General features: G+C 37.5%; 1 protein-coding gene across 2 annotated transcripts in view; it reads right to left on the bottom strand.

Annotated features, from left to right (window-relative positions):
* Window positions 1–11,589, bottom strand: part of tnmd (tenomodulin) — a 73,644-nt gene extending 62,055 nt beyond the window's left edge. For both annotated transcript variants that reach the window (XM_053630455.1, XM_053630456.1), the window contains exons 1-2: window positions 11,501–11,589; window positions 9,840–9,974 (exon numbers count right to left, since the gene is read on the bottom strand). In XM_053630455.1, coding sequence (XP_053486430.1) covers window positions 9,840–9,974; window positions 11,501–11,548 — 183 coding nt within the window. In that variant the 5' untranslated portion in view covers window positions 11,549–11,589. The remainder of the gene's footprint in view (window positions 1–9,839; window positions 9,975–11,500) is intronic.
* Window positions 11,590–12,213: the final 624 nt, after the last annotated feature.

The following is a 12,213-nucleotide window of genomic DNA, read 5'->3' as shown; positions in this document are numbered from 1 at the left end:
AGAGAGACATCATAGCTGTAATCCAAATTACAAAAAGATTTTTTTTTTTTTTTTTAATAGATTTTCCTAAGATGTTATACAAAGGATCTTTATCTACTAATGCAAGTCACACACCTTTGTAGAATTATTTGCAATCAGAGGTGGATAATTAAGGGAAAGTACAGATAATGTGTCAAAATCTTGCTCAATTAAAATGGAAGCATCCAGGCAAAAAATTTACTCAAGTGAAAGTAAAAAAAAGTTGCTACTTTCAAATGTACAAAAGTATTAAAAAGCAAATGTTTTAATTATTGAAATTAAGTGAATGCCATGTTTTCGTATGAAAAGTAACTTTTATTACTTACAGTCCCTTCCAAATGTATTGGAAGGCAAGGTCAGTTATTTTGTTTTTGCTATACACATTTAGACATTTGGATCTGAGATCAAAAGATGATCATTTAATTTCCTGAAATTTACATCTAGATGTATTAAACATCTTAGAATGTGTCACCTTTTGTTTGAACCCACCCATTTTTCAAGTGATCAAAATATTGGAACATGTGACCGACAAGTGTTTCTTGTTGCCCAGATGTGCCCTGTTAGATTCATTGTTTAAAAAATTAATATCTCTGAATGGATACACTGGGATGAGCCCTGGGCTTCACCTGTGAAGACTGCATTTGTTGTTAAAAGGGATTAACTAACATGAAGACAAAAGAGCTTTATCTGAGAGAAAAGCAGGCCATTTTGAACGTGGGAAAAGAGGGAAAATCAATCAGAGCACAAGCATTGGGCATAGCTAGTACAACAATTTGGAATGTCCTGAAAAGAAAGAAACCACAACCAGACACTGAACAGGTCAACCAAGGAAAACAACAGCAGCTTGATGACAGAAACACTTTCAGAGCTGTGAAGAAAAAAACCCCAATCAGTCAATAACATCACAAACATCCTCCACAGGGCAGGGGTCAAGCTATCACAATCCAACTTTCAAAGACAAATTTGAGAACAGAAATATAAAAGCCATACCAAAAGAGGCCAACCACTAATCAACCATAATCGGATAGGGCAGACTGGAATTAGCAGGGAAATACAGAGATGAGCCACAAAAGTCTGGAACCAAGATTAACCTCTAACAAAGTGATGGAAAAGCCAAAGTGTGGATAAAGTAAGAATCTGCTCATGGTCTAAAACATACCAGCTCATCGGTCAAGCACGGTGAAGGTATTGTCATAGCTTGGACTTGCATAGCTGCTTCTGAAACAAGCTACTAATCTTTATAGATGATGGTTGCAGCAAACTGAATTAAGAAGTATACAGAAACATTCTGTTTTCCAATTTACAGAGAAATACATCCAATCTAATTGGGAGGATCTTCATCATGCAGCAAGACAATGACCCAAAACACACTGCCAACATAACAAAGGACTTCATCATGAGAACAAAGTGGAAGGTTTTAGAACACTGAAAACTTGGTATAGCCTTGGCTAGGGGAGGCCCTACAGTAGTACTGGGGGCTAACTGCCCTAACAACCTCATGTCCCCTGATACGTCCCTCTACAGCCCCTCAGGACTGCCCCTTCTTTGTCTGCTCAGCCTTTTTGATCATTCTCAGATCGGGCCTATTAGCAGGCTGGTACTGTGGCCTCGCTGTTCACCTGGCTGTCTGCGGGGGGAGGCAGGCCGCCACACTCGCCTTCTCTGCCTCCCTCACACTAACGCTGGTCTGGGCTCCACTAGTGGATGCCCAGGTGAACTCGACACAATGGGGAAGGAACTGGCTGAATGCCACCGTATGTCGAGCTCCATCAGCAGGTCTGCTTGGTAGGCCTGCAACACTGCCATTGTATGCAGTGACCCACAAGCAAGACCCACTACTGCATAGGCCTTGCCTACCAACGCTGAGGTGGCCTTACATGGCTTGGATGCCGTTCATTCCACGCGATAGCCGAATAATGGCTGACATCGCAGGGTTATAAATATGGCTTATGTATGGTTTTCCCCAGGAGCATGATATTTTGTCATGCACTTCTGGAAAAAGGGGAGTTTTCTACAGTGTGTGAGAGATTAATTTTTACTGGGGCGAAAAAAGGTCATCCAGCCTTAGTAATCATTTCAAGCAGCTCTTTATATGGTTGAGAGCTGCTCTCCAATCTTGGCACATCCTTCTAGAGGATTTTTTTATTTTTTTTGGCTTTCCATAGGGGAAGGAGGAGTCGTGATGTGAGCTCCAAAATCCGGTGGAGGTTCACCTACTCTTGCCACTCACAGATATGCATCATTGGATCATTTTTCTTCAAATATATATAAAATTATAAAAATAATCCAGTGATACATATCTGTGAGTGGCAAAAGTATGTGAACCTTTGCTTTCAGTATCTGGAGTGACCAGTCCTGCTTGGTGGAATTTTTAGCCCATTCCTCAATAGAGAATTGCTTCATATCTTGGATGTTGGTTAGTTTTCTCACATGAACTGCTTGCTTCAGGTCTTTCCACAATGTTTCAATTGGAGTAAGGTCAGGACTTTGACTTGGCCATTCCAAAACATTAAACATTCTTCTTCAACCATTCTTTGATAGAATGACTTCTGTGCTTAGGGTTGTTGACTTGCTGCATGACCCACTTTGTCGTGTGATTCAGTTCATGAATAGATGTCCTGACATTTTGCTTTAGAATTTGCTGGTATAATTCAGAATTCATTGTTCCATCAATGATGGCAAGTCGCCCTGGCCCAGATGCAGCAAAACAGGCCCAAACCATGATTCTACCACCGTCATGTTTCACACATGGATAAGGATCTTATGTTGGAATGCAATGGTTCCATACTCCAAGCATAATGCTTTTCATTTAAACCAAAAAGTTATATTTTGGTCTCATCTGTCTACAAAACATTTATCCAATAACTTTATGTCTTGTCCACATGATCTTTAGCAAATGCAGACAGGCAGCAATGTTCTTTTTGGAGAGAAGCCACTTTCTCCTTGCAACCTTGCCATGTACACCATTGTTGTTCAGTATTCTCCTCAGTGTTCTCATTAGCTAATGTTAGAGGGTAATGGTAATTACCCTTTGTTCCTTTGACCTTGTGTACCTTGTGACCAGTGGTCTTGAATTTCCTCCATTTCTACACAGTCTGTCTGACTATGGATTGGTGGAGTCCAAACTCTTTAGAGATGGTTTTGTAACCTTTTACCGCCTGATGAGCATCATCAGAAATCTCCTTTTTTCATTCCAAGATACACTTCCACAAGCATGTGTTGTGAAGATCAGACTTTAATAGATCTCTTCTTTAAATAAAACAGGGCGCTCACTCACACTTGCTTTTCATCCCATTGATTGAAAACATCTGATGCTAATTTCACCTTCAAATTAACTTGTAATCCAAGAGGTTCACATACTTTTGCCACTAACAGATATGTAATATTGGATAATTTTCCTCAATCAATAAATGACAGAGAATGATATTTTTAGCTAATTTTTAAAATTTGGTTCTCTTTTTCTACATTTAAAACTTGTGTGAAAATCTGTATGATGTTTTGGGTCATATTTATTCAGAAATATAGAATATTCTATATGGTTCACAAACTTTCAAGCACCACCATAGCTACAGGTTAATCTTGGTTCCAGAACTTTTGTGGCCCATCTCGGTATTTCTTTGCTAATTCCAAACTGGCTTTCTGATGCTTATTGCTGAAGAGTGGTTTGCATCTTGTGGTATGGCCTCTATATTTCTGCTTTCAAATGGTGGATTGTGATAATTTCACTGACTGTTGTTTTTGTGGGGGTTTCTTCACAGCTCTCACAGTGGTTTTGTCATCAGCTGCTGTTGTTTTCCTTGGCTGACCCATTCAGTGTCTGTTGCTTGGTACACCAGTGGTTTTTCAGGACATTCCAAAGTGCTGTATAGAGAATGGGCAACTAATGGCACATTGCATTCTTGGTAGTGGTCACCATATTTTAGGATACACTCAGGAGCACACAGTGACAGCAAACACAAATCAACACAGAAAAAAAACATGAATAGAGCAAGTGAAGACCAAGTGTAAGATTCTTTACAGAGAGAGGCTGTACAAGGAAGCAAAGGAGCGCTATTTCGAGAAACTACCCTGCTTGAACCATAGGAACACAAAGCATGGTCCGGTGATCTTAATAAACTACCACAAAGTAACATTTCAAGATGTGTTCCAGATGAACAGTTCAGAAATGATAAATGTCTCAAAGCACACCTTCACTTTACTAACGGATCAACTTTACCATTTAACTTGAATATTTATCTATTGTTTTTTTGTTTTTTTTGTTTTATCTCAGTTGTCAGTACTTGAAGATTACACTGCCATCTTACTTCTTTTACCTGTTGTATTTATGGTACTGTGAACTGTACACATTTGCTTCATATTATTAGCATATTATTTTATACAAATATGAGATACAGAATTTAAGCAATTTTTCATCAATTGTTATGGTAACATGTGGTATGCAACATATGAATAACACTGTTAATGCAGGATATGCAGTTCATATTTAGTTAACATGGTTTATGTCATGGTTTACAGTTTCATAATAACACTGGGGCACATATTAGTCAAAGCTTAAAAACTGCACACCGTTTTCTATACGTTTTCCACACCAGTTGTGAGTACGGTTATGGCAGTTGATAATACAGCAAATGTTCTCCATTCCAACATGTTTTTAAGCTATATTATATAAACATAAACGTCTACCCACACTATTACTCGGTTTCTACCATAGCTTCCATGTCCTAAAATCCCATAATGCCTAGCATTGCTCACTTCGGCTGACATCACAACCCCATTCTCTGTTGGCTATGCCCAATGTTTGTGTGATGCTTGATTTTCCCTTTTTTCTCAGCTTCAAATGTCTTGCTTTTCTCCCATAGACAGCTCTCTGTTCTTCATGTTGGCTTATACTTTTTAACAACAATGCAGTCTTCACAGGTGAAACTGAAGGCTAAAGAAAAGTAGATGATGAGAGCTATTTATTGTTTAAACAATCAATCTAACAGGAAACTCAAAAATAATATGTTCCTATATTTTTGATCACTTGATAAAATGGGAGGGTTCAAACAAAAGGTGCAATGTTTTAAGTTGTTTAACACACCTAGATGTAAATATCACATTTTGTCTCAAACCAAAATGTCTTAAGTGTATAGCAAAAACAAATTATTTGGCCCCACCATTCCAATTCATTAAGAGAATCGTGTATACATCTAAAATGACATATGCCAACTATCTGTTATTTTTTCCTCTCTTTCACAATGATTCATTTATACAAGATAAAATTTGAGAGCCATTTACTGAGTAGGAGAAACAGTTGGAATGCCAAAATCTACTTAGAATAGGAGTCTGAGAGGGGGTTTGAACAAAATTGGCACTGTATGATGTAAGAATGTAACAGGATGTGAAACTCACTTGCAATATATAGGGTGAAGGCTGCTATGCAGCTGCAAGGGGGGAAAATTGAGGAAAATGACAGTGGAAATTTCTCTCACAGTCTGCTTTTGAGCAATTTCTGCTGCCAGTCAAAATGTTTTTCCTTTTAAAGTTCATCAATGTTCTCATTTGCCTTTTTCAGATATTTGAGAATAGATGCTATTGCACCTGCTGAAAACATTTTAGAAATGTCCAGTCAACTGTACATGGCACTGAAAAAAGTCTCATTACCTCAATGTTATTATACCTTGGTAACAATTTTTTCCTTTTATCGTTAGGCATCAGAGGACAGTCAATGGCATTTTTTAAGGCTATTTTCAGGTCACAGGTAGCATATAAAATTAAAGTATTTTTGGAAATATAGACAGAAAACTCATCCCAGTGGATGCCAGAGGCCAAAACAATAATTATTACATGTAAATACTCACGCACGCGCACACGCACACACACACACGCACGCACGCACACACACACTCACACACACACACTCACACACACACACAGAGACAGTGGGAAGCATTTACTACATTTAGAAGTGCCTGTTTTCCATAGTTACTTATAGAAGGGCATTATAGTTTCTGTAGAATCTATGAAGTTTGAGTTAAAACAACAAGTTTATTTTCAAGTGCTTAGTGATATTCTGTAATATCATGTAATAAAATATCTGGATATCTTTAAGAAAATAATAGCATGTAGTGTTACAGGAAAATACAATACAACAAACAGCCTCTCTGTGGCTGTTTATGCAAAGGTGCCTACATGAGACCATCTTCCATGACCTACTGTCACGATTTCCCCTCGCAGTAAACACTATAGCATGCTCAGAAACCCGAAGCACTAGCTCGATAAGCGAACTTGACTTGGCAGTAACCTCGACTTTGTTTGCATTTGACACATGCATCTGTGATGATTTCTGTCCTGTCTCTGTCCCTGTATTTTCATTGGTTGTTTCCCATATGTGTTATCATTGTTCTCAGCTGTCTTGTGTTTCACCCCTGATTACGTTTGTTATTTAAACCCCTCGTGTATCTATGTACATCACAAAGTGTTGAGTGTTGTCACCGTACTGAGCATTTGTACCCTGTTCCTCGTTTTGGTTCATAGTCTTTGATCTTGTTTCTTGTGTCTTGTTACATGCTTTTGCCTTGCATCGTTTATGCCTTTTTTTTTTGACCACGCTATTGTCTCATGTTTTGGAATTGTCTGCCTGCCTCTTTTTAATAAAAGCTCTTATCTGCACTTGCATCGCTCCTAACCTCCATTATATTCAGTTACATGACAGAATACTTTGCTTCACCATGGATGCAGCAGGAAGACGGAGGAAACATCATGCCAGGGAAACCAAGGAAACTATGCCAGCCTTGGATTCGGTCCAGTTTCCTCAGTGGACTGCCATGGAGCTCCCAGATCCTTATGATGGATTTTTTGGGTATCCTGAATATTTTCTTGTGGACTGCCAGTTTTATTTTTCTAGCTTAGCAGACCCCAAGTCAGAGGAGAAGCCATGGCTCATGGTTCATGTGGTCCCGGTTCTTTGGATTTGGCCACTAGGAGTGGGCGCAGCTCCTAGTGGCCAAGGAAGCCAGGGAACTTGGGAACGTAACCCAATTTGTGGGAATATTTGTGACGATGTTCGGGAATCCAGAATCCAAACTGGAACATCTTTTTTGGGGGGGGTCAGCCTGTCCTGCTATTCACCACCTATTATATGCAGGCAAAGAGGGTCCGAGGTTGAGTAGACGGCCTTAAAACCACGTTCCTGTCCGAGGTCGAAGAGAGAGCCTCCCAAGCCACGTTCCTGTCCGAGGTTGAGTAGACGGCCTCAAAAGCCACGTTCCTGTCCGAGGTCAAAGAGATGGCCTCTCAAACCATGTTCATGCCCGAGTCTGCTGACACGGCCAACCAAATTCTCCTCATGCCTGAAGCAGACGTCATGACCAACCAAGTTATGCTCAGACGACACATCCAGCCAAGCTCTGCATACACCTGAGTGTAGCTCAAAGCAAGTGCACGCTACTGGGTTTTCAGTCACCTTTACTTTGTTTACATTTGACACGTGCATCTGTGATGAATTCTGTCCTGTCTCCATCCCTGTATTTTCATTGGTTGTTTCCCATATGTGTTATATTGTTCTCAGCTGTCTTGTGTTTCACCCCGATTATATTTGTTATTTAAACCCCTTATGTATCTATGTACGTCACAAAGTATTGAGGGTTATCATCGTACCAAGCATTTGTACCCTGTTCCTCATTTTGGTTCATAGTCTTTGATCTTGTTTCTTGTTACATACTTTTGCCTTGCTTCGTTTATGCCCGTTTGCCGATCGCCTGACCTATTGCCTGTTTTTTGACCATGCTGTTCTCTCATGTTTTGGATTTGTCTGCCTGCCTCTCTATGATAAAAGCTTTCAGTTAAGTGACACCTACCACTGTACAGACACTTTTCAGCTTTATGGATGTATCAACTTCTAATTAGTTGGCCAGGAAGTGTAACAATCATAAATTGGGAAATCTGAAAAGTGTCTTTCACAGAGTCATCAATTTCTAATTCTCTACTGAGAAACACACACACACACACACACACACACACACACACACACACACACACACACTGTGACCATTGTTTTTCAAAGTTAGAATCAAATCTAATTCTAATGACATATGAACAAATCTATATCTGATTTATGATCAGATGTACCATATCAAAACAAACAGGACAAACAAAACAAGCTTCATCTGTGTGGATGGAATCTCATGTCATATGCATATAGCACATCTCAGCATATACTCATATGCATCTCATTTATATAAAACACACTCTATTGTTATAAACAGATAAACACACTCTATTGAATTTAGTAGGTGTTGCAGTAGTGAGCCAACTAAAGGAAATTTATCCAAGATTCAAGAAAAACAGTAAATGGAGGAGGAAAAATACATTATAGTGAAGATTGTTCAAGATGTTTGCTTTTGCCATCCTTTGTGATTGCTGAAATGAATGTTATCAGGTACACATACAGTATATAGACAGTTATGTTAAAAGCTTTGGGGCTTTATTCATTCATTCATTTATTTGTTTATTTATTTGGAAGCTGTTTTAGGCCTAGTAGTAGACCTTAGCCTCTTACCATGACAGTATGTCTGTGCAGCTTTTATCAATTTTAGGACTCAATAAATCAGAATGAAGCAAAGGCACATCTAATTAAAACTTTTAAAAGATAGCCAATCATGGTGCAGCTAGAACCATGTAAAGCTAAGCCTTATAGAAGTTTCTGCATGGTTATGGCTGAGGGGAGAAACTGGAATAGATCTACTTAAAAATTACAAAAGTAGATGACTAAAATAAACAAATCCTTATATCAAACATTATAAAATTATGGAGTAACCTCAAAAAGCATGCAATGCTATCCAAATTATGCTAACTCTTCTAGTAATACAGTTCAGCCATTTCAGTGCTTCAGCTTCCATAGGACAGGTTATGGTTCCATTTATTTATTTATTTAATTTTGAATGGCTAGTCTTATTTATTTATTTATTTATTTTTAGATTGGACTTGTTTTATATTGCTTGCAATCAAGTCATTAATATGACACAAAAATGTCAAAAATTTGTATGTGAAATTAATTGAACTTGTTAAATTTGACAGCACAATATAATTGCAGCCAATTATACGATTTATAAAGAAGGCGCTCACTCATAGTATACACTTTTTTTTTTTTTCAAACTAACTGGGTTTTCATGAAAGCCAAATTTCTTGTGTAAATGCTTCTGTAAATTATTAAATACATTTGTTCCTATCCTGCTTGATAAATGAGGCCCATTGTCTGCATCACTCCCACTGTCTCATAATTCCCTTCCTAACATTAAAAGGATGACTGCCATCAATCTGGCCTATTATATGGTTTTAAAGTGCCAGCACACAACTCTGTACTTGAGACAAGAGATGGGCCTCCACCCAGCAGACCCCATTAATGTAAGGCTGAAACATATTTGAATGAAGTCTCCAGAAACCAGACAGCCACTGTCATTAAGTACATCACACACAACCACTGAGAGTCATCATGAGTTATACAGAGTGGGATATCTCACACTTCCAGCTTCAATGCTGAATTCTATGTAATAACAAATTGAACAATAGTCATCACATACTGTTGAAAGAATTAGAACCACCTCCCAAGTCCATATTTAACCACTGATTGTCCACATTTACCTTAAAGCTTATTAATGCAGATAACTTATTAATACAAACCACATTGGCTAGTATTATACCAACACACTTGATTATGGTTAACATGCTGTGTTGTATTTTTACCTGCTAATTATGACATTGCACTTATCACGACAGAATATGAGCATCCATATGCATGGTCTGATTATCACACCAATTTATAGGCAATTAGACTACCTTACCTTTCCAGGGCTTGTGCTCCAAATGTACCTCAGGCTAAAGACACAAAGTGTCAGCATGAGGAAAACCAAGCCCAGAATTAGGCCAACACAATGGTAACTACAGTATCCAGCATTTTTCTTTTTTCCGAGCTCAACCTAAATAACAAACAAACAAACAAACAAACAAACAAGCAAGTAAATCTTATACCTGAGGTAGAGACTATAAAAGCATAAAATACAATAACATCACAAAATACAATAACATGTTGAGCCATAAAAACTAACAACAATGAAGTAAAATAAAATTTAGATGCTTAAAAGGCAGGAACATACTTATGATGGTTCTGTGTAATGGATGTAGGGCATAGTACAATGGAGCACAGTTGAAGACAAAATTATAAGCACATGGGTAATAAGAATTTGTCCATAATGTCACAAAGTTATTTAAATTTATTTACATTTATTTTGATGATTTATTAAAATCATCAAAAAAAAAAAAAAAAGTTCACCCATTGAACTTAGTTCTTTAAGCCCAATAACAAATTAATAAAACTGAGCTTTTGTTCTAATTAAGTTATGCTTGTAAATTTCTCATTTGTAAGTCGCTTTGGATAAAAGCATCTGCTAAATGAATAAATGTAAATGTAAATGTAAGTTACATGAACAAAAGAGTAAAAGCTGAATATTTTCAGTGACCTTGGCTCTTTGAGAACACAGGCATAATTACAAAACAAGTTTCAGTTAGACTTATCACTCAAAAGAGGATGTCTGACATTCTGAAAGAATGTGTTAAAGAACAGTTAAGTAATCACCCTGCTGCAATATTTTATCACAGAGACAGAGATGACACAATAGGAGATCTTTCAACCCATAATGTATTGCTTATACAACATTAAAATGGCCATTCATTATAATAGAGTTTGGCTAAATGTTCACATTAAAAGCTTGAAAATGTAAGACCAAATAAAATATAAAGACATTTACACATATATTATAATAACATTTTGCCTATATTCCCATTCCCTTAAATTAGACTTCCTAGTAGAACTCCCAAGGTATTCATTACACCTACTGGAAAGTCAAAGAAAAAGAAGGGCAAATAATCAGAGGTGCCAACATTCCTCTGAAGATGAATTTCTTTCTTCATGGAAACTTGACCAAAGTACCAAAGAACTAAAGCTGATTAAAATAATAACAAAAAATCTCAATCCAAATAGCCTCCAAAACATACAGATGTCTTTCTACACAACAGTAGACTATTAAACCAGCAAGAGAGAAAGAGAAGCCTCAAGAGTGAAGAAAAGACAAAAGACAGAGTGAGACCAAGAAGGGGGGGGGGGGGGTTAAGCATAAAATATAAAATTCTATAAATACTTCAGGAATTTTTAATGTTCCATTGATGAATCAGAATTTATGTCTTTATCCTCTATAAATATACATACTAATCATGCACCTATTAACACTGTTACTGTATGAATAATATTTTCAATCTTTGCTTTGTTTCAGATTACATTCTTAAAATATGTTTGACATTGAGGCTGTCTGCTTTTTTTTTTTTTTTTTACAATTAAAATGATTTTGCTAATTCCATTTTTTGCAATGTATTGTTAATAGAGCTATATTAATCATCACACTGCTAAAGTAGTGAAATCATCTGTATTAGGAATAATTATATGACTCACATCTGTGTGGAGCGCCTGCTGACTGCTGGAATGAGAGTCATTCTCCATGATTGCAGTTCCAGTCCTCTAGCAGGTCTCAGTCAGACAGAGCACTGGACTGCATTTCAGAGTGCTGCAGAGGCAAATGTCATTCCACTGGTAATTCAGGAGAAGGCTCAAAAGGGAGGGTTGATTTTTTTAAATGGAGTTTTTGTGGTTCTCTTTCCATACAAAGCACATGTGTCTGGTTAAGAATATCATCTGCTCAGGAATGGAAACATTAGGAATGTGGGTGGGAAATGAGAAATGCAATACCATATTTAGTGACAGATAATGTATAATACAGTCCACACCTGGGAGAATAACGTCTTGCATCTTGTACATCAGAATGTACTGATCAACTCATTCACTCAGTTACACATCTGGCAGAATTTCAGATTTATGTGGGAGGAAGAAAGAAAAACAAGGAAAACATAAGTCAAATGCTCCAAAGTGTGATCTCTAAATGCATGGCATGGATGGTGTCTACTAGTGGTAAGCAATGACACTATCTGTATCTGTTTAGTGCTCCTAATATTCTTATCTGTATCCACCTTTTTGGATTGAGTAATTACCAACTTCTGTTGTACTGTTATCCTGTTCCGGTCTCTATAGGAACCCTTAAACTGGCTAAAGAGCGTGACTGAATTAATTAAACAGTAACTTTTTGAGTGGTAGTAAGAATGAAAATTAGC

Source organism: Ictalurus furcatus, chromosome 8, assembly GCF_023375685.1.
Source record: "Ictalurus furcatus strain D&B chromosome 8, Billie_1.0, whole genome shotgun sequence".
NCBI classification, from domain to species: Eukaryota; Metazoa; Chordata; class Actinopteri; order Siluriformes; family Ictaluridae; genus Ictalurus; species Ictalurus furcatus.
This window is presented reverse-complemented; position numbering and strand designations above follow the sequence as displayed.